The following is a 22,536-nucleotide window of genomic DNA, read 5'->3' as shown; positions in this document are numbered from 1 at the left end:
TTTACAGGGAGGGCAGTTACAATATGGAATTTACTACTGATGGACACTGTGACACTGCAGATACAATAGATATATTTAAGAAAGGGTTAGATATATTTTTGAGAAAGGAATGGTATATAGGGATGTCACATATATACAAGGTATATGCCAAATAGGTTCAACATAGAAAGGATGTGACAGGCTGCATTTTGGACGGACTTCTCCCTGAGTAGTACACTCATTTCTGATCGCTGAATTTGCTGCATTTTGGCTTCTATACTGGCAAACTGGTAACATTTTATGTTGGGGGCTCTCACACACTAAAGGGAAGTACTGTGGTGGCCTAGAACCATTGGGAACGGGCCTGAAGACGGGACAATTCCCAAAACGTTGCCCCCCTTTGATTAATATTTTTTTTTTGTTATCTATCCTCCCCCTTTCAACCTCCCCCTTCTCCCTGTTTTTGTTTTTTTATTCCTCCCCATCCCAGTTGCTTTTTTTTCTTTCCCCATTTTTCCAACTTGCCCACCCCAGTGTGACCCACCTGTTCTATTTACCATTGTACCATTTTTTCCCTGGTCCTACGGCCATAATAATGAGCTATGATAAGTATTCTTTACATTAACCTTGACTTATTCTTAGCCTCATTTTCTCTTTGAGATCACTTGTCTGGATATTTGTATTCACTTTGTATGGTGTCGTTTATACTTTATTTCAGTGAAATATCATTTTGATTCACATACCCTCTTTGTTTCTCTTTTTGATTGTGCGGGTTCCCTTCTTTATGTTTTGTCCATATGTAACCCTGTTTCCCCCACCCAATCTCACATAGGGTCTCCTAGGGGAAATGCTACTCTGCTTACATGGCTTTGTGTGGTGCATACCTGCTGGTAACAGGGGGCCCTGGGTCTCCCGCATGATGGTAAAGGGGAATAACAGGACAGGCTTCTGGGGTCTTGCCCAAATTCTACTCACAGTTGCTGTGCCTCCATCTTATGCAGCCCGCAGATGTATGGGGTGAAGTCTCTGCAAAAGAACTCTCGTCCCCTTCCTCCTAATAGACTTCAGTCTTAGGCCAGGAGGTATAGGTAAAAGCACAGGATCTTTATTTTGATCTTCCTTGATTCAGCAGCCACAGATTACAACAGTCAGTTGTTAGGGTATCCACCCTCAGGATGTCCCTGGATCCTACTCCCTGCCAAAGGGCACCGAGAGAGGTCCTTGCTCTTCCCCTATCCCCTTGTGGGATAGGAGGTATGGTTCCCCACCTCTCCCCGGAGGGCCTCAAGCCTGCCAGAACCCTGACAGCTTAGTACGGGTGAACCTGTCTCTCTCAAAGGTAGAGATCAACTGGCTAAATCAGGAAGTACAGCTCCAGTAAGCTCCACCCGTGTCTCTAATTGGACACAAGACCTGATGACACTACCTTCACTGACTCACTGCACGTGTGGGGAAAACCCATGATTGCTCCTGGCAACCTTCCCTTACTAGGTATTACTGCCAGGAGGAGGGCAGACCTATAGCCCAAATCTACCCAGGGCTACACATATAAAAAGGATGTGGATCCGGGGAGAAATCTGATTGCCATTACTGGAGTCAGATGAAGTGTTTTTCTCTTATGAGACATAATTGGCAGATGTTTCACTGATATATAAATAAAAATCGGTATGAAAGGTGAACACGGCCTGCGGCGACGAGGACACTGGGGATGGGCGTGAGGGGATGACATGGAGGTAACAGAAATACAAAGTAGGGATGTTGAGGCTATTGATGTCTGCTTTATCCTCCTCGCCTCCCCCCCTTCTCCACTCCCCCCTATTCCCTCCCTCCTCCTCACCCCTGTACCACTTTTCACCCCCCCTCATCCACCTCCCCCTCTTCACCGCTACTCCCCCTCCTCCCGTTCTATTTTAATTTTGTAAAGTGCTGCATACATTGTTGACACAATACAAATAAAATTATATACATCTTAGCCATACGGTGACATTATGTATTCTGCATGATTGTCTCATCAAAATTACCTGACGTTTAAATATTCAGCACAGAGCACATAAACTAACAGCACATGTCTCTACATGTCATTTTCAGACACACTATAAGTAGTTTGGGTAGTCTAATTGAATAGGGAAGCCGCAGGTGCTCTTTTACCAGAGTTAATAGCTACCATATCATATGTAATAATAACTTAATTTCATAACGTTTTTCTCCCAAAAGGGACTCTATGCGCTTCACAATTACAGTATAGTGCACAGTAACTCGCACATAGGATAGTTACAGACACCGTGCCTGCCCAGGTGAGCTTACAAGCTATGTTTTTGTTGCCCATGCAATTGTTTGTAAGGAGCTCTAAATAATTTCTATTTTTGCAACACACTAAAAGAAACAATTTGTACACGTATTACTAGTCTCTCTCCTGCGACCAGACAATACATGTACTGTATAACTGCCTGTTAGTAGATGTCAGCCTAGCGGGCCGCCTATTGGTGACAGGCCTGCATGTGATGTGTGCCTCCGGTTATCATATCTGCATAGGAAGTCAGTGTGAAGCTCCACGCCGGGCTGCACTATCACGGACGTCCTACACTGATGATGTCATAGGAAGAAGGTGTAGCACACAAACATTAAGCCACTTTTGTTTGTTTTTTAGGCAAGTGCAGGAGCTGCTGATCTGGGAAAGCAATGCTGCTGCTGTTCCCTTGAGGAGGATTAGTGCAGCCATGCTTGGACCTGTTGCTGTTCAGTGGACTGCACTACAAGTGTCTGTGCTCCCGCATGGCCCCTGTGATGTACTTAGTGGGTGCCTAAGGGTTGGCGGATTTGGCACTGCTGCGAGTTGTTGATGTTTTATATAGGTGGCACTGTGCTGATGTTTTATATAGGTGACACAGCAGCTGTGTGCCTCGCTTACCCAGATCGGTTCCCTCGGGTGACTTCACAGCAGCTGCTGGTTGGTGCCTGCCTGCCCTGCCCAATGTGCTGGAGTTTGGGGTCTGTCTTCCTGAAGCCCCCCTGCTTTGGAACCTGAACCCCCTCCGCGTGCTGATCCTTTCACTTTCTCCCCACGCACAATGTGCCACTGGGTGTACCCCCTGCTCACCCTGCTGATCGCCTGCGGCATGCTGGGTCACAGCCATCAGGAGCAGCAGCCTGAGACCCCCGACTGGAGGATGACCCTGAAGACCATCAGGAATGGGGTGCACAAGATTGACATGTACCTGAATGCTGCACTGGACCTGCTGGGAGGGGAGGACGGGCTTTGTCAGTATAAGTGCAGAGATGGTAATGTCCTGACAGAAGGGAGCTTGATTTTCCCTACATGATGTATTCTTTATTGCTATGTGCAATCAATTGCGTCAGGATTAATCGATCCACTGCCAGCAACAGAAGTGAGACATACTTTTGCATTTTTTAGGAACTTTTGGGCAAACTATTATTAAACACCCCCCCCCCCCCGCCGCCAAAATGTCCGCAAGGAAATGTTTGCCCTCTGGCAACGAAGAAGTTAAACAGTGAATAAATGTGGCAGTGTCTTGGCTCATATAGCTGTACTACAGCTATATGAGCCAAGACACTGCCACATTTATTCACTGATTGCATTACGTCTGCACTTATATTTGTGTATCTTGTTTTGTTTTCTCAACCCATTATATGCTCCCCCTGGATGTTCTGAGTTACTTCCTGGCAAAACATTTTATAAATTATAAGTAGCTAGGTATTTAGATAAGGTCAATGACGACAGGTTTTTCCCCTCTTAAACATTTAGGCGGCTCTATTTCTAGCTATTTTATGTCCTTCATTCTTTAGATTGGTTCATAATGCTTTACGGGGGTTATTCATTAAGGTGCGTTGTGGGTTAACACATCTGATCTGGCATTACCTGCCTATCTTGAATGTAGGTTAACACCAGAACAGGCATAATAACCTGCAGTGGACCTGAGTGAATAACCCTTTTTAATTTGCATGTGTGAAGTAGCATTTTGCTGATCTTTTGAAACTTTTAATTCTTGGTACTGGGACGTTTAGGTCCAACAAGTTTTGAGGCGTATGTATTAAACATACAACTTTTATAAAGAATTTGAGGCATCTTATTACAATGTGTCACCGTAACTATTCCCTACCCACTTCCAAAATTGGGGCAGAAACAAGTGAAGCTTAATAGGTACAAAATCGTTTCATATGTTAACAATAAAAGACGCAGGTGTAAAATGTCTGGTGGTATAACATAAAACAGATTTTTACAATATGTTCTTTGTTGCATAGCCTCCATATTGCCTGTCTAACAAGTATGCCAAATGTTCCTAACTTTCCTCACTACATACTGAAGGTTTTTGTTTTTTTTTTAATTCATCTCATTGGCCTTGGCAACATACAGGGCAATAAATCTGTCAGAAGTTGGAGTGCTGACCCGATGCTGTTTACCTGCATTAATACTCCACAAGAGCAAGTGCCCAATGGGACATGACATGTGCTCTGCCATACAATGTAATGATTACTGAGCTTGGACCACTAGCTGCACAAGCATACTGTACATTTAGCACAAAGGCTGTTGTGGGCTTTCACTTGTATGCATAATGTTTTCATTTTCAGATCTGTATTGGTGGCACAGTTCAATCAGGTGTTTGTCTGGTGCGAACATAATTTTGTAACTCCTGCCTTTATTGCGGATCTGTGGAAATATAATGTTATTACAGTATGATTGCCATTATACGCATGTATAGTATGAAGTTCAGTGGCACTGTGTGGACATGGTTCCCTTACTTGACACATGCGCTAGGCTCTGTTATAAATTTACTTTCTAAAGGTTTCCCATTCTGAAAAGTCAGCATTGTATTCAAGCGATTTTTTTTTGTTTTTCATCTACAGGATCCAAGCCGGTTCCACGCTATGGCTACAAGCCCTCACCACCAAATGGATGTGGTTCTCCAGTTTTTGGTGTCCATGTAAATACTATTTATTTATGTTTCTAACACTTGTCCATAAAGACTCTTGGTTTTAAACTCTTACTGCTTCATTACCTTATACAGTATTTATTTGGGGTCATATTCCAATAATTAAAGTAAAACGTTACTGTTAATAACTATGAAACTATATCAGTGTAGACATATCCTTGTCTAAATATTTGGCTCTAAATAATAATATTTTGGTGTGCTGATAATTTCATATTAACCCTGTCTGGTGGGGGGGTACTTCACTGCTCCTCTAATCTTGCTATTTGTCAGTTTCCATCTTTCTTTCAATTTAATTTCCTTTCTCATCATCCTTAAACACTGTGGTTAGTGATATTTTGAATAATTGTCTTTTATTTGGTAATTATCTATCCTAACCACTGTTTGAAGCAGAACGGCATCTGTTCAGCATATTAACACGCTGTTTACAGATCAGAACTCATATAAACTTCTTAGTGTCCATAAACGGAGCACTTAAAAGAAAAAATAATGCTTTGACCAATTCTCTGTCACTATGCTTACAATAGGGGAGCAATTCCTCGTGGATATAAGCTATAAAGGACAGTACATAAAGCTTATGTACTGAACTATGGTGTTTCCTTTGCGGAGGTGGTAGTAGCAAGTGGTATATGTATAACTTGTGCAATGCATCCGGTTAATTTTTGTCTCTTTTTGCACTTTGGACCCAGTTTAGCGTTTAGGTGCTTTTGTGCTGTTGCCAAATGGTAAACTTTAAATGTGCTATGTTTCCTTCCCAGTTTGATATAGGAATTCCCTCCATGACCAGGTGCTGCAATCAGCATGACCGCTGCTACGATACCTGTGGCAATAAGAAGAATGAGTGTGATGAGCAATTTCAGAATTGCCTCTCCAAGATTTGCAGAGATGTGCAGAAAACCCTGGGCATAGCAGAAAGCGTGCAAGGTAGGATCTAGACATGCAGAAAAACACATGGGAATCGGTTGTGTGAAAGACACTATAGGCTTGCATGCTCTCCAAGTTCCTACACTTTGTGTTTATAACGTTTGGGTCTGTACAGATCACTTCCTATACCTACCTGTACATCAATAGGGACATTGCAATATTTTCTGAGCTTTTCACTCCACCAGAAGTGCTCCTGCTATCTTTTTTTCTTGCTACGTGGGATTTTCAATCCATGTTGGGTTTTCTGAACAACTCCTCTATTTGTCACGGTGTGTTTATGGGTGACATCAAACACATGGTGTTTCGCAATCTCATTTCACATGTGAGTAGATGAACCACAAAAGCAAGCACCATGCTGGCTAGGAACGTTAAAAACATTGACCCAGTTTTTTTTAGGGTCCCCTTTGAATATGAACCTGTTTTGATATGGAGCAATACTGTGGCTAAATACTCGCACCCAAATCTTGAATTGTTCTGTTTGAAGAACATAGACCGAAAAACATTCGAAGACAATAACCCCGATTTTCCAATCGTTTTAATCTATTCTACCGCCATCCAAACACCAGTAGGCTATCTTATTTCCTAATGAAGAGAGAGCTTTTGGTGTTATGTACTACAGCTGTGGTAGGAAGAAGGTCTGGGCTAGTGGGAAATCACTGACTTTGCAATGGTAGAAACCAAACTGAAGTGTAAGTTCTTCAGGACAAGGGCTTGCCATGACTGCAAAATGTGCCGTTTTTACACAGTGTAGTGCTAAATAACAAATACAATGCAGCATTGTATCTGTAAGTACAATGAATTAAAGAGGAACCACCCAAAATTGACTAGCAAACTTGCAAGGGTGGCACAACTATTATTTTATCCATGTCCCCATACTGCGCTGCATGTTTTACTCTGTCGGTCAAACATGTCATTTGTGTGCAGAAAAAAATTCGACAATAAATATTGGGTTGTGTTTTGTTGGCAGTATGGCTGGGTAGGTCTGTCACTTGAAACCGCTTATTTCTAAGGATCACACTTACAATTAAAACACTGTGCAATGAGGAGCTGAAGTTGCATCATGGTGTCCCTGGCTTAATATTGTACTATTCACTTTTCAAACTATATAGACATATTATGTAATATATAATTTTTTGCTTTTTACATCCTGTTCGCGCACCTGACCAATTTAGAAACCAACTTTATATATAAAGGTATGCATTCCATTCTGTGTTTCAGTTAGATGCTACTGCATGTGTTTGTTTTTTTTGTTTTTTTTTAATATAACAATGTTTAACCGTACATTAGACAAGTAATTTTGTTTGGGCATTTACCATACATGATGTCTCGCATGTTAAATGTTCTATTAACAACTAGAATGAGTGCTTCATTTTCTTCCACTTTGAAGTGACATGTTTTTAGTTGCAGGAAACTGAGCTTTTGATGCCCCCTTTCAAGAATCTGCAGTTCTTTTCACTGTAGACCACAGGCTTTGAAGTTGTGATGCGGCTTTTATGTTGTATAAGTCAGAGTAAATAAATGGAGGTGGTGATAGGACGTAGATAAACTTGGCTATTGCTCAAATGGAGAGACACCGCCTCATTCAAATGAGTGGTACGAAGCTCTTCTCCAGCAGAAAGAATAACTGGGGAGTTAGGGGAATGAGAACCTTTTTCAATAATCATTACAGAACAAGAAGAAAAAAACGCCTTTTTATTAGACTAAATATTCAATGCAGATGGGTGAAATTCTCAGGGGCGTGGATATAATGGGTAAGTTGGGAGTTGCAGAGCAGAATACACAGGCACATCGGCTTTGATGGTTACCACCCTGATTAATATACAGTATCACTTTTGTAGACATCTCACACACTTACTTTATTTTCATATTTTGTCTGCTGATTGTGGTCTTTTTACTTTCGTCTTTCAGCTTGTGAATCAACAGTAGCACTTCTGTTTGATGCCGTCATACATTTAGGGTGCAAACCTTACATGGAGAGTCAAAGAGCTGCCTGCATGTGTCCTTATGAGGAAAAGATTGACCTATAAAGGAACAATTGGAATCTGCGGCAGTAATTGTAGCAAAGCAAATGTGCCTTAGACTGTTAAACAATCCTTTTTTTTTTTTTTTTTTAAATCATTAACTACTTGTTAATAACAAACGTTTGTATTTTACAAAGAATAATCTATTTTCGACTTATGAATTTGGGGGATAGTTTGTCAAGACTTATTTTTTTGCACTTTGTATAAAAAGAATAATCGTATTTATACTTTAATATTCAGAAACTTTTATCCACTAGACTTGGGTTGAGCTTTGTACTATTTGACTGAAATAGCCAATTGTTCAAAGAATTTAAGACAACCAGTAGCAGTTTCTGGGAACCGGCAGCGTCTCTGAAATGGAAGCTGTAGCTTAGCATTTTTGGACAGAGGTGGGCTTGGCTTAATGGGAACTCAAGTGAAAAACATGAACACATACGCGCTTAATGGAGAGAAAGCAAAATGTTTACTGCAGTGTGAGTTCATTTGTTAAAAAGACTGCAAATTAAACCGTTAAGCTGAAGGAGAAATGTGAAATGTGAAAACTAGGAGGCTGAGTGCTACAATACCACTTTCTTTACCAAATGTATTTAACTTGGATGCAACGAAAATTGTGACACTGAGGGGAGCTCGGTTCTAGATGCCACAGATCTGCTCTGGTCATAATGTTAATTTGGGTTATTTACCAAGTCCTTTATGGGTATTGCCCCGAATCCGGTACTGACTGCCATTAACTTGAGTGCCCGATAATGCTGAATCGGCCACCTTAACCTGCAACAGGCCATGGTGAATAACCCCCAATAAGAGCCATGGAAGAGGTTTCCTAATAGTAGCTAGTTGAGACTGGGCTCTGGTTTGTTCCCTGCAGAATGTTGCCAAGAAGGTGATAACTGAAACTTTCTGTATTCAATGAGTTGGAAAGGCATTTGAAGCATGCATGTGGTGTTAAACTTGGACGATTTAACACACAATTTCTGGCTCAATTAATGAAACCGATTTTTTTTTTTTTTGTTTTGTTTTTTTTTTGTTTTCCTTTTGAATGTATAGTATTTTTACACTGAAAATAAAAATGATAAAAACACAAGTGCATCAAGGGAATACTGATGTTGAACGCCAAAGATAACGTGTTTGTGAATGCTGTATTATGGCTCTCATACAGATTTACAACCGTAACACAACTCCTAAAGACAGAGCTCTACCCACCACCACACCAATATTCTAGGCAAGCTATAGGCGTAAGGAGTGTTAAAGAGCCTTTGCTCTTAAGCAGAAATGCTTTTAAGTAGAAATCTTTAAAGTAGTATGGAAGTTTAAAAAAGGGAAGTTGGGACCATTGATCTGCATCTCATCTCATCTCTTGTCTTTTCTCAGGTAAAAACATCTCAAATTGTCTGTGTGTCCTGCAATCCTCATACCCTGCTGTCTATGTAGCTCAGTTTAGTTCAATTTAGGTAAAAACATCTCAAATTGTCTGTGTGTCCTGCAATCCTCATACCCTGCTGTCTATTTAGCTCATTTTAGTTCAATTTAGGTAAAAACATCTCAAATTGTCTGTGTGTCCTGCAATCCTCATACCCTGCTGTCTATTTAGCTCATTTTAGTTCAATTTAGGTAAAAACATCTCAAATTGTCTGTGTGTCCTGCAATCCTCATACCCTGCTGTCTATTTAGCTCATTTTAGTTCAATTTAGGTAAAAACATCTCAAATTGTCTGTATGGAAATCATCCCCCTATTGCCTTAATTTAATTCATCTTTCACACTTGTGCAAGGCAACACCCACCTTAGAAAAACAATTTGGTTTAACTACCCTCACATGTGCTAATTAAGTTTGTTGTACCAACCAGGTGACTTTCTAAATGTATATAAGTTAACTTACAACAGCCATTGCTGCTTGCAGCCTTTGCTCTTAAGCAGAAATGCTTTTAAGTAGAAATCTTTAAAGTAGTATGGAAGTTTTAAAAAGGAAGTTCAAAAAGAAGTGGAAAAAGTGGACACATTCTACTGCTTCTGATTCCTGCATTTGAACTACGCTGGAAAGGAGGTTATCATCCCACACTGCACATCTCAACACATTACTATTGCTGTGATGCCGCCTTTTCTTTTTTATATTTGCTGTAACCTCACTTATTATCAAATTATGCACTTCCTTCCACCAGCCTCATCATGTCTCTAACTCTATTCATATTTCACCATCTCTCCTTACTTCACCACTTCTCAGTTCACATGAACTACTCTCTTACCTGCGCCCTCTGTCACCATACAGCTATACCTCCTGCACTAAAACACACACCTACAAATCATCCTCACACATTCTCTTTCTGTCCATGCTTCTCCTCCTTGCTTCTGGGGATATCTCTCCCAATCCTGGTCCCTGCCTTATTTCTAGTTGCTCTCGTCCTCGCCTTCCACATGCAACTTCTACTCCTTCTGGTGTAAACCCCTCCAACCTCATACCCATCCCCTGCCACCCTCCCTCCTCTCTCCCTTTCGCCTGTGCCCTTTGGAATACTCGCTCCCTCTCTAACAAGTTCCTCTCTGTGCATGACTTCTTTCTCTCTCACTCCCTGCTTCTCTTTGCTATAACTGAGACTTGGCTCACTCAGTCTGACACTGCTCTGGAAGCTGCCCTCTCCTATGGTGGCCTTTCCTTCTCCCACACTCCACGCCCTGGTGGCAGGGGTGGAGGCGTGGGGCTCCTGCACTCCTCTCTCTGCCGTTACAGAACAGTTTCTATTCCCCCCTCTCTTGCTTTTCCCTCCTTCGAGGCTCACACAGTCCAGATCTTCTCTCCTCTCCCGGTCCATGTGGTGGTCATCTATCGCCCACCTACCTCTACTCATCCCCCTTCTGCCTTTCTCTCTCACTTTGAATCCTGGCTCTCTTTCTTTCTCTCCTCAGACTCCCCTGTTCTTCTCCTTGGGGACTTCAATTGCCACATTGATGACCCCTCTCTCTCTTGGGCTTCCCGCTTTCTTTCTCTAACCTCTTCTTTTGGCCTTCAACAGTGGACTGCAGCCAGCACCCACAAGGATGGCCACTACTTAGACCTGGTTTTCACTAAAAACTTCTCTCTCTCCGACTTCTCCATTTCCCTTTTTCCTCTCTCTGACCATCACCTCATCTCATTTTCTCTCTCTCGCTTATCTCCATCTCCATCTCGCCCTCGTTTTTGCAGAAACCTGCGCTCTATTAACCTACCAGCTCTTGATTCCACTTTACGCTCCTCCCTCTCCTCTCTCAGTTCTGCTTCAGACCCTGACAACCTGGTCAGGAACTACAACTCTGCCTTATCTTCCTCTTTTGATCTTCATGCCCCACTTTCTCTCTGCCGTCCTCGCCCTTCTAACCCCAGACCCTGGCTAAACTCCCACACACGCATGCTGCGTTCCTCCACTCGTTTCTCTGAACGCCTCTGGAGGAAATCTCATGCGCTCGCAGACTTCATTCACTACAAATTTATGCTATCCTGTTTCAACTCTGCCCTCTTTCAGGCTAAACAAACCTACTTTTCATCACTAATCAACACACACAAGTCTAACCCACGCCGTCTCTTTTCTGTCTTTGACTCTCTACTCAGACCACCCTCAGCTGCCTCCTCTTCTTCCTCCATCTCACCTCAGGACTTTGCTGACTTTTTTAAGAAAAAGGTGGAGTCCATACGGCAGAACATCCCATCTGTTGCCTCCTCCCATCCCACAATGCTTCCCAACTCTCCTCCTGTCTTTCTTGACTCTTTTTCTGCTATCTCAGAGGAGGATGTATCACTGCTGATCTCCTCTTCTCCCTCTACCACTTGCCCTCTTGATCCCATTCCCTCCCATCTCCTAAAACCTCTTGCTCCTTCTATAATCCCTATGCTCACACAGATCTTTAACTCTTCCCTCTACTCTGGTACCTTTCCTTCATCCTTCAAGCATGCAACCGTTATACCATTACTCAAAAACAGCAAGCTTGACCCTACCTGTCCTTCTAAATATCGACCTGTCTCCCTCCTGCCTTTTGCCTCCAAACTCCTTGAACGTCTTGTATTCTCTCGATTGCTACACTTTCTCAACACCTATTCTGTACTAGACCCTCTACAATCTGGCTTCCGCACTGCTCACTCTACTGAAACAGCCCTCACTAAAATAACTGACGACCTCCACGCTGCCAAAGACAGAGGTCATTACACTCTGCTCATATTACTCGACCTCTCTGCAGCATTCGACACCGTGGACCACCCTCTTCTCCTTCACATTCTCCATACTCTTGGTATTCGGAACAAAGCTTTATCCTGGATCTCCTCTTACCTCTCCCATCGTACCTTCAGTGTCTCTTTTGCTAACACCTCCTCCTCCTCTATTGATCTCTCTGTGGGGGTACCCCAGGGCTCTGTCCTGGGACCCCTTCTCTTTTCTCTCTACACACTCTCTCTAGGTGACCTAATCACATCTTTTGGGTTTAAATATCACCTCTATGCTGACGACACACAAATTTACCTTTCAACCCCTGACCTTACACCTGCTATACAGACCAAAGTTTCTGAATGCCTCTCTGGAATATCATCCTGGATGGCCATCCGCCGACTGAAACTTAACATGGCAAAAACAGAGCTCCTTATACTACCTCCCAAACCTGGCCCTACTACATCCTTCCACATTGCTATTGGAAATACGATCATTCACCCAGTAGCCCAAGCATGCTGCCTAGGGGTCACACTTGATTCCTCTCTCTCATTCTCCTCTCATATTCAAAACGCTTCTAAAACTTGTCGCTTTTTCCTCCGCAATATCACAAAGATACGCCCTTTCCTCTGTTACTCAACTGCTAAAACTCTGACTCAGGCCCTCATTCTCTCATGTCTCGATTACTGCAACCTCCTGCTGTCCGGCCTTCCTACCTCTCACCTATCTCCCCTACAATCTATCCTAAACACTGCTGCCAGAATCACTCTACTCTTTCCTAAATCTGTCTCCGCATCTCCCCTCCTGAAATCCCTCTCCTGGCTTCCGATTAAATCGCTTATCTCACACTCAATTCTACTGCTCACTTTTAAAGCTTTACACTCTTCTGCCCCTCATTACATCTCAGCCCTAATTTCTCGCTATGCACCATCACGACTCTTGCGTTCTTCTCAAGGATGTCTTCTTTCTACCCCCTTTGTATCTAAAGCCCTCTCCCGCCTTAAACCTTTCTCACTTTCTGCCCCACACCTCTGGAATGCCCTTCCCCTCAATACCCGACTAGCCCCCTCGCTATCCACCTTTAAGACCCACCTTAAGACACATCTGCTTAAAGAAGCATAGGAGTAGCACTGGATAATCATGGACACATGACACAAAGCTTGGCCCCCTGCAGACGCACTTACTAGTATTCCCTCCTACTGTCTCTGTACGTTCTCCCTACCTACCAATTAGATTGTAAGCTCCTCGGATGAGGGACTCCTTCCTTAATGTTACTTTTACAATATGTCTGAAGCACTTATTCCCATGATCTGTTATTTATATTTGTTATTTATATGACATGTATTACTACTGTGAAGCGCTATGTACATTTATGGCGCTATACAAATAAAGACACACATACATACATACATACATACAGTACAAGATGGCTGAATACCGGAGGATATTGAAATATTGAGCATATATTCCAGAGTTGTGATTAATGGTTATTTCCATAAAGACCAACCAGCAGGGGGAGTAAGTCATTGGTTTGTGCTCTGTTAAAAGTTTAATCTATGCAAGTATTAACGTTAATATTTTATTTTTAATGAGGCTAAGAGCCATATTCTATATAGCCCAACGCGGCTGTTCGGGCCGCATTGGGCCAAAACATTCCCAATTGCCTTACCCCCGACATGAACTTCAGTTACGGAGTAAATTGGATAGTCCTTGAGTATAGCAGTATCGGAGGTATCCGTTTGTTTTAGCAGGGATTCTGGCACTTTTAATGCATTATGTTTAAAGCATTTGTTCTACAATGGAGTGAAATACTTATTTTCATTGTTCTAGTCAATTAATCCCACTGGTATCGGTGTTTGCCACATTGTATGCTGTATTTGGAGTCCTTTTGATGTCGCGTAACTAGATTGTGCAATGACACTGGTGTGTTTTGTAATGTGCGAATATCTCAAAGGGAACATCAAACTGTAATGGGAAACTAACAAATATTAGTAATGATTCTGCACACATTTGTGAGCATAATTTGAACCCAGAATACTTGGTCTAACTTTGATGATCCTCTGTCGGGTTGTAATTTTCAAAAACAGTCCAACATTAAATACATTTTCAGTAAAATAAGCACTGAATATAATCTGACATTGGGGAACAAATTCTGATCTAGTTTGACACTTTGATTTCCAACAGTTACTCATTAAAGCGCCTGTCTTTTTTGCCAGCATAATACGTTTGCAACCAGCTGAAAGCACTCTGGTGTTTTAGCCCTTAAGCATTGATAATGTTTGGTTTGTGGTTTTAACATTTAAAAAACTGTATATCTCTAAAAAGCACAACAAATAATTTCATTTATTATAATTGGGCCTATTTAGAAGGCCTCACAATGTTATATCACTATCTCCAGTATTAACAAAAAAGGAGTAAAAACAGCTTCAGGGAAAAAAAATGGAGATGGGAAAGGTATGTATGCTATACAAAAACATAGCAACGTTCAAAGAAGTGGTTGCTACAAGAAACCTCTAGGTCGGACTAGGAAGTGCCTCCCATCCTCCCAAATTGTAACATAAAAATAAAAACGAAAGTCCACAGGATTATTTTATTCAAAAACAGAAAAAACTTACATTTATTCAGAGAAATCAACAGCAGGAAATATGACGACAAACAGGCGACGTTCAGGTCACAATGACCCCTTCTCAAGCTCTAAAGGTCATTGTAACCTGAACGTTGCTTGTTTGTTGTCATGTTTCCTGCTGCTGATTTGACTGAATAAATGTAAGTTTTTTTTTTTTTGTATTTTTGAATACATAATGCTGTGGGCTTAGGTTTTTATTTTTATGTTGCTATCTCGGGAATTGAAGCTGCTGGATGATTTCACAGTGAGATGTATTACTTGGACGGGAGAGGAGAAATGAAACCAATATGTATGAGATAATTGGGAAAGACGTTTTCAGATAAAAAGAAGGGATCTAACATTGACTGCTGTATTAAAAAAATTAAAAAAGTGTGTAACGAGCACGTGCATTTTAAGTGAAACTTCTTTCTTTTGTCACAGAAATTGTATTTGTGATGGTGATGTTTTTAATTAAAAATCAAAGCACAAATTTAGTGACAACGCAAGGAAGTTTGACTTGGAACGCGCATGCTCGGCACACACTCCCTGTTTTAGCTATTTGCACTTCTCTATTTATAGTAACTGAATTCCGTGTGTGTAGTGTCTGTGTGTATGTTTCGGTTTATGTGGTCTGTCTCCCTCTCCCCATTGTGTCGGGTTGATGCAGCTCCCTCGCATGCGTGCGGCGCCGGTCTTTCCTGCACATGCGAATGGTTACAGCTGCTGCGCATGCGTGTGGCGGTCGCTTCTGCGCATGCGTGCAGCGGTTGCTTCTGTGCCTGCGTGCAGAGGTCGCTTCCATTACATTTACTATGTGTAATGTACGTATAATATGTTACCTAACTAGTACGTTTAACTATGTTATTTCTATCACACTCCTTAACCCTAATTTAAGTTTATCGTTCTTTGCCCCCAGGCACCAACATTTAAGTTGTAACATCGTAATATGGTAGCGGCATTATTTTGCCTGTAAATCCTTTTTTATGTGCAGAGCTGTAAACACTCTAAATGCTAATATAGAAATGAATTCTATGATATGTTTGAGGCTTAATAGATCTACAACTACATCCTCTGTCATAGTTGGGGAGATAATTACCTTTTTTACCCTCCAGATTCAGAGCAGGGGGATTGTTCTGCCAGCGTTTTGCTTCTTCAATTCGAACTGTAATTGTTTGTTCACTGAGCTCAGAGGAAATAAGTAATAAGCAAGCACTTAAACTAGGAGATAATTTTTAGTTTTTGAACCAAGTAGTTTCTTTAAAGACCACTTTTCAAAAGCAACGCTCTGTCTTCAGTGTGTGGAGCATACTGACAATATTTGATTTCTTTTTAACTAATAGAACGATTGATGTCAGCCATTAATACTTATTTGTAAGTATGATGCTGTTTAACACGCATGCAAATTGAGAGATGTCTCTGCAGTTTATAAAAATAGCACGGGTTCCTCTGTGAAGAAATTAATAATGATCTTTTTCACAGTTCTGTAGAAAGAACAGCATATGCCATTGTCCCATACAGTGTATGATCTGGTGCCTGGAGCTGAGGGATTTTCACAAGTATCTCATACTGGGACTTAAACCAAGTTCACTGACTTTATAGGAGCAGTTCAACTTAACGGGTTAATAAAACCTATTAATGTAACGGTCTTCCTTAGAAAAATATAATTTGCCCTTAAAGTAATCGTCTTACCCGTTTGTACCTTGTGAAAAATTAATATGTATAACGTTTTGTCTGGAACTGTTTTACCACCTAGAACATTGAATGTAAAAACCTTTCAAATTTGTCTTTGATATGGAGACACACACGAGCATTTTTATAACTTACCATTTCCACAGCAATATGTCAAACCATTTAACCTATTAAATACGCCACTGTCCTTAATTTATTCTGCACCTTTATGTTCAGTGATTTTTACCACTGGATCAGAACAAAAGATTTAAGGTTAATTTACTTTGAGAACAATCCCATTTTATTAAAAGTAAGCAGTCTGTGTGCACCTGAAATTCTCTGCCTCTATCTACTTGGTCATCTCTATTTGTGACCTTGGGCAATAAGAAGTGGATTTTAGGTTGTTAATTAAACATGTTTCTGCATTGTGTCTCGGTGACTCACTGGCTGCACTGCAGGGTAGATACACTACTTGGGATAAAGGAGAGGAGGAAGCGGCTGGAATGTGGGGTGTGCATGTATGGAGGAACGCTTGTCTTGCATTGCATTCGTTATGGGGCAGCTTCAATGCCTATTAGGGTGGCTATTATCCTAGTCAGGGCCTCTGCCCCTTCTTTCCTTTTGATCCTTTCCAATGAGTAAGGTGCATTACAACTACATATCATATTTGCCCAATTATAGAGTGGCCCTAAAAATAAGGAGACCCCATAATTTCAATAGTAGCTGGAAAGAAAAAGTACCCACACACACTGTATATGCCTGTGTGTCTATCTCTGTCTCGGTTTGAGCTTTCTGCCACAAGCAGCATGGCTGCTTCAGGCCCCCAAGGTGGAGCGTCCTGTTTTACCTTCCTACGTCATACATCCGACTGCTGATTTAGCTGGCAAAGTGGATGGGGCCCGATTGGAAGGTGAGTATGTACCTTTCAACTTAACTTTATTTAAAAAAAACCTTGCCTTATAATCAGGCAAAACTGGTACTTAATTTTCATATTACGTTAACAAGGTGTTTTGCATCAATGTGCCAGTTGTGCAAATTGATATACAAAAACGGTTGCACCATTTTGTGTGTAGAAAAACGAATATAAGCTCTAGGAAATACAGACCTTAGGATCAAAGATCTTGAAGTTGTAAATTAATGAAAGTGGAGCATAAATCAGGTTAAGAGGGTATAAATCAGGTTAAGAGGTATAAATAGATATGTAGGAGGAGACACATCAATGGGTAGTTGTGAAATATAGAAGTTCGAACACTCAGCTGTGGTTTTAGATAAATTCCTCAGTGTAAGTCCAACACTTTATAACAGTGCTTTCCAAACTGTGTCGCGACACGTTAGTGTGTCAGCTGCAGTGTGTAGGTGTGTCACGCGAAACCTCTGAGCGGTGCGCAAACTGGGGCCCTGGGGAGGGGGTGAGGGCCGCCAATGGGGGTTTGCCGGACCGTGCGCCCTCCCATCATCAAAACTGGTCACCACAGGGTGACAGGCGGGCGCTGGGGAAAAATAAATAAATAAAAATCCCCCCACCTGATTGGTTGGGCGCAGCCAATCTCTATCCGAGTTGTACAGTGAGGAGGCGCCTTTTCCTGCATGGAGTGAGTAAGGTTAGTACAGCTCCATGCCTCGCCTTAGCTCAGATTTGGCCCCCCCGGTCCGATATTGTATTGTATGTCTTTATTCATATAGCGCCATTAATGTACATACCGCTTCACAGTAGTAATGCACGTGGTAATCAAATAAATAACAGATAATATAAATAACAGATCATGGGATTGTGCTTCAGACATAAAAGTAACATTAAGGAAGAGGAGTCCCTGCCCCAAGGAGCTTACAGTCTAATTGGTAGGGAGAACGTACAGAGACAGTAGGAGGGAGTTCTGGTAAGTGCGTCTGCAGGGGCCAAGGTTTATGTATCGTGTTCAGAATAGCCACAGTGCTATTCATATGCTTCTTTAAGCAAGTGTGTCTTAAGGTGGGTCTTAAAGGTGGATAGAGAGGGTGCTAGTCGGGTACTGAGGGGAAGGGCATTCCAGAGGTGTGGGGCAGTCAGTGAAAAAGGTTTAAGGCGGGAGAGGGCTTTAGATAAAAAAGGGGTAGAAAGAAGACATCCTTGAGCAGAACGCAAGAGTCGGGATGGTGCATAGCGAGAAATTAGGGCTGAGATGTAAGGAGGGGCAGAAGAGTGTAAAGCTTTAAAAGTGAGGAGAAGAATGGAGTGTGAGATGCGGGATTTGATTGGAAGCCAGGAGAGGGATTTCATGAGGGGAGATGCTGAGACAGATCTAGGAAAGAGTAGAGTGATTCTGGCAGCAGCATTTAGGATAGATTGTAGGGGAGACAGGTGAGAGGCAGGAAGGCCAGACAGCAAGAGGTTACAGTAATCAAGACGGGGGAGAATGAGGGCCTGAGTCAGAGTTTTAGCAGTCGAGCAACAGAGGAAAGGGCGTATCTTTGTGATATTGCGGAGGAAAAAGCGACAGGTTTTAGATATGTTTTGAATGTGAGGGGCGAATGTGAGAGAGGAGTCGAGCGTGACCCCTAGGCAGCGTGCTTGGGCTACTGGGTGAATGATTGTAGTTCCAACAGTAATGTGGAAGGAGGTAGTAGGGCCAGGTTTGAGAGGAAGTATGAGGAGCTCTGTTTTAGCCATGTTGAGTTTAAGGCGGCGGAGGGCCATCCAGGATGATATAGCAGAGAGACATTCAGAAACTTTGGTTTGTACAGCAGGTGTAAGGTTGGGTGTTGAAAAGTACATTTGTGTGTCGTCAGCATAGAGGTGATATTTAAACATAAAAGATGTTATTAGGTCACCTAGAGAGAGTGTGTACAGAGAAAAGAGAAGAGGTCCCAGGACAGAGCCCTGGGGTACGCCCACACACAGAGAGATCAATAGAGGAGGAGGTGTTAGCAGAAGAGACACTGAAAGTACGATGGGAGAGGTAGGATGAGATCCAGGACAGAGCTTTGTTCCGAATACCAAGAGTATGGAGAATGTGAAGGAAAAGAGGGTGGTCCACGGTGTCAAATGCTGCAGAGAGGTCGAGTAATATGAGTAGAGTGTAATGACCTCTGTCTTTGGCAGCATGGAGGTCGTCGGTTATTTTAGTGAGGGCTGTTTCCGTGGAGTGAGCAGTGCGGAAGCCAGATTGTAGAGGGTCTAGGAGAGAATAGGTGTTGAGAAAATGGACCAAGAGAGAGAATACAAGACGTTCAAGGAGTTTAGAGGCAAAAGGCAGGAGGGAGACAGGTCAATAGTTAGAAAGACAGGTAGGGTCAAGCTTGCTGTTTTTGAGTAATGGTATAACTGTTGCATGTTTGAAGGAGGATGGAAAGGTTCCAGAGCAGAGGGAGGAGTTAAAAATGTGTGTGAGCGTAGGGATTATAATAGGAGCAAGAGGTTTTAGGAGATGGGAGGGAATCGGGTCAAGAGAGCAAGTGGTAGAGGGAGAAGAGGTGATCAACAGCGACACATCCTCCTCTGAGACAGTGGAAAAAGAGTCAAGGAAGGCAGGAGGAGAGTTAGGAAGAGGTATAGAATGGGAGGAAGAAACAGAGGGGATGTTCTGCCGTATGTATTCCACCTTTTCCTTAAAATAGTCAGCAAAGTCCTGAGCGGAGATAGAGGAAGGAGAGACAGCTGAGGGTGGTTTGAGTAGAGTATCAAAGACAGAGAACAGTCGGCGTGGGTTAGACTTGTGCATGTTGGTTAGTGAAGAAAAGTAGGCTTGTTTATCTTGCGAGAGGGCAGAGTTGAAACAGGATAGCATAAATTTGTAGTGAAGGAAGTCTGAGAGAGTATGAGATTTCCTCCAGAGGCGTTCAGAGGAACGAGTGGAGGAACGCAGCATGCACGTGTGGGAATTTAGCCAGGGTCTAGGGTTAGAAGGGCGAGTGCGGCGGAGAGAAAGCGGGGCATGTAGATCAAGAGAGGTGGACAAGGCAGAGTTGTAGTTCCTGACCAGGTTGTCAGGGTCTGTAGCAGAGCTGAGAGAGGAGAGGGAGGAGCGTAAAGTGTACTCAAAGTCAGGTGAGTGAATAGAGCACAGGTTTCTACAGAAACGGGGGGTAGATGGAGGTGGAGAAAGGGAATGAGATGAGATAGAGAGAATGAGATGAGGTGATGGTCAGAGAGAGGAAATGTTGAAATCGGAGAGAGAGAGAAGTTTTTAGTGAAAACCAGGTCTAAGTAGTGGCCATTCTTGTGGGTGCTGGCTGCAGTCCACTGATGAAAGCCAAAAGAAGAGGTTAGAGAAAGAAAGCGGGAAGCCCAAGGGCGAGAGGGGTCATCAATGTGGCAATTGAAGTCCCCAAGGAGAAGAACAGGGGAGTCTGAGGAGAAAGAAAGAGAGCCAGGATTCAAAGTGAGAGAGAAAGGCAGAAGGGGAATGAGTAGAGGTAAGTGGGCGATAGATGACCGCCACATGGACAGGGAGAGGAAAGAAGATCTGGACAGTGTGAGCCTCAAAGGAGGGAAAAGCAAGAGATGGAGGAATAGGAAGGGTTCGGTAACGTCAGAGAGAGGAGAGCAGGAGCCCCATGCCTCCACGCCTGCCATCAGGGCGCGGAGTGTGGGAGAAAGAAAGGCCACCATAAGAGAGGGCAGCTGCCAGAGCAGAGTCAGACTGAGTGAGCCAGGTCTCGGTTATAGCAAATAGGAGCAGAGAGTGAGAGAGAAAAAAAGTCATGCACAGAGAGGCACTTGTTAGAAAGGGAGCGAGCATTCCAAAGGGCACAGGAGAAAGGTATAGAGGAGGGAGGGTGGCAGGGGATGGGTATGAGGTTGGAGGGGTTGACACCAGAAGGAGTAGAGGTTGCAATTGGCAGGGGAGGACGAGCGCATGTAGGAATAAGGCAGGGATCAGGATTGGGAGAAATATCCCCAGAAGCAGGAGGAGAAGCATAGATAGAAAGAGGATGTGTGAGGATGATTTGTTGGGGTGTTTTTTAGTGCAGGGAATTTGCCTCCCCATGCCCGATTTTGCCCCCCCCCCCCCCCCCAGTCCGATTTGGGCCTCCCCCCCTCGTCCGATTTGGCCCTCCGTGCTCCGATTTTTTTTTTTTTCCTGCTCTGATTTTGCCCCCCTGCTCTGATTTCGCCCCCCAGGTGTCTGACCCCCATTGTGTGTGTGTGTGTGTGTGTGTGTGTGTGTGTGTGTGTGTGTGTGTGTGTGTGTGTGTGTGTGTGTGTGTGTGTGTGTGTGTGTGTGTGTGTGTGTGTGTGTAAGATTGTGTGAGTGTGTGAATGAATATAGACACCAATCCACAGTCAGTCATACTGTAGTCACCCACCCACGCACCCCAGTGTCTGTCACCCACCCTCTCTCTCTGTCACCCACCCTCTCTCTCTGTCACCCTCTCTCTGTAACCCTGTCACCCTCTCTGTCATCCTCTCTCTCTGTCACCCTGTCACCCTCTCTCTCTTTGTCACCCTCTCTCTCTCTGTCACCCTGTCACCTTCTCTCTCTGTCACCCTGTCACCCACTCTCTCTGTCACCCACTCTCTCTGTCACCCACTCTCTCTGTCACCCACTCTCTCTGTCACCCACTCTCTCTCTGTCACCCACTCTCTCTCTGTCACCCACTCTCTCTCTGTCACCCACTGTCTCTCTGTCACCCACTGTCTCTCTGTCACCCTCTTTCTCTCTGTCACCCTCTTTCTCTCTGTCACCCTCTTTCTCTCTGTCACCCTCTCTCTCTGTCACCCTCTCTCTCTCTGTCACCCTCTCTCTCTCTGTCACCCTCTCTCTCTCTCTCTGTCACCCTCTCTCTCTCTCTGTCACCCTCTCTCTCTCTGTCACTCAGAGAGAGAGTGACAGAGAGAGTGACAGAGAGAGTGACAGAGAGAGACACAGAGAGAGACACACAGAGAGACACACAGAGAGACACACAGAGAGAGAGAGAGAATGAGACAGAGTGAGAGACTGTCTCTCTCTGTCACTCTGTCTCTGTCACTCTCTCTGTCTGTCACTCTCTCTCTGTCTGTCTCTGTCACTCTCTCTCTGTCTGTCACGCTCTCTCTCTGTCTGTCACGCTCTCTCTCTGTCTCTCTCTCCTCGCGTTTCAAAAATGCATCCAAACATAGGTAAAAAAGCGTTAAATATTAAAAAAATAAAATCTGCAGTTTTCTACTAGATACATTTGTGAAGTATCCTTTTCAACGATTACAAACTTAAGAACACAAACGTAGAAGCTTAAAAATGCTTGATGATGAAATGCGAGTGTCCTTATCTAATAT

General features: G+C 43.1%; 1 protein-coding gene across 1 annotated transcript; it reads left to right on the top strand.

Moving 5' to 3' along the window:
• The first annotated feature begins 2,517 nt into the window (after window positions 1-2,517).
• PLA2G12A (phospholipase A2 group XIIA) lies at window positions 2,518-7,964 on the top strand. The gene is made up of 4 exons (XM_075617151.1): window positions 2,518-3,258; window positions 4,843-4,919; window positions 5,684-5,849; window positions 7,758-7,964. Exons 1-4 carry the CDS (start codon window positions 3,048-3,050, stop codon window positions 7,874-7,876), a joined length of 573 nt encoding a protein of 190 aa, XP_075473266.1. The 5' UTR covers window positions 2,518-3,047; the 3' UTR covers window positions 7,877-7,964.
• Window positions 7,965-22,536: the final 14,572 nt, after the last annotated feature.

This window comes from Ascaphus truei, chromosome 1, assembly GCF_040206685.1.
Source record: "Ascaphus truei isolate aAscTru1 chromosome 1, aAscTru1.hap1, whole genome shotgun sequence".
NCBI lineage: Eukaryota > Metazoa > Chordata > Amphibia > Anura > Ascaphidae > Ascaphus > Ascaphus truei.
Note: the sequence above shows the minus strand (reverse complement) of the source record. Positions and strands in the feature narration are given on the sequence as shown.

What these genes read in the sequence shown, in the direction of transcription:
- PLA2G12A (XM_075617151.1), top strand. Translation starts at nt 3,048, where the DNA reads ATGTGCCACTGGGTGTACCCCCTGCTCACCCTGCTGATCGCCTGCGGC. An exon ending in TCAGTATAAGTGCAGAGATG is followed by an intron (nt 3,259 to 4,842) that starts GTAATGTCCTGA and finishes TTTCATCTACAG; the next exon opens with GATCCAAGCCGGTTCCACGC. An exon ending in CTCCAGTTTTTGGTGTCCAT is followed by an intron (nt 4,920 to 5,683) that starts GTAAATACTATT and finishes TTTCCTTCCCAG; the next exon opens with TTTGATATAGGAATTCCCTC.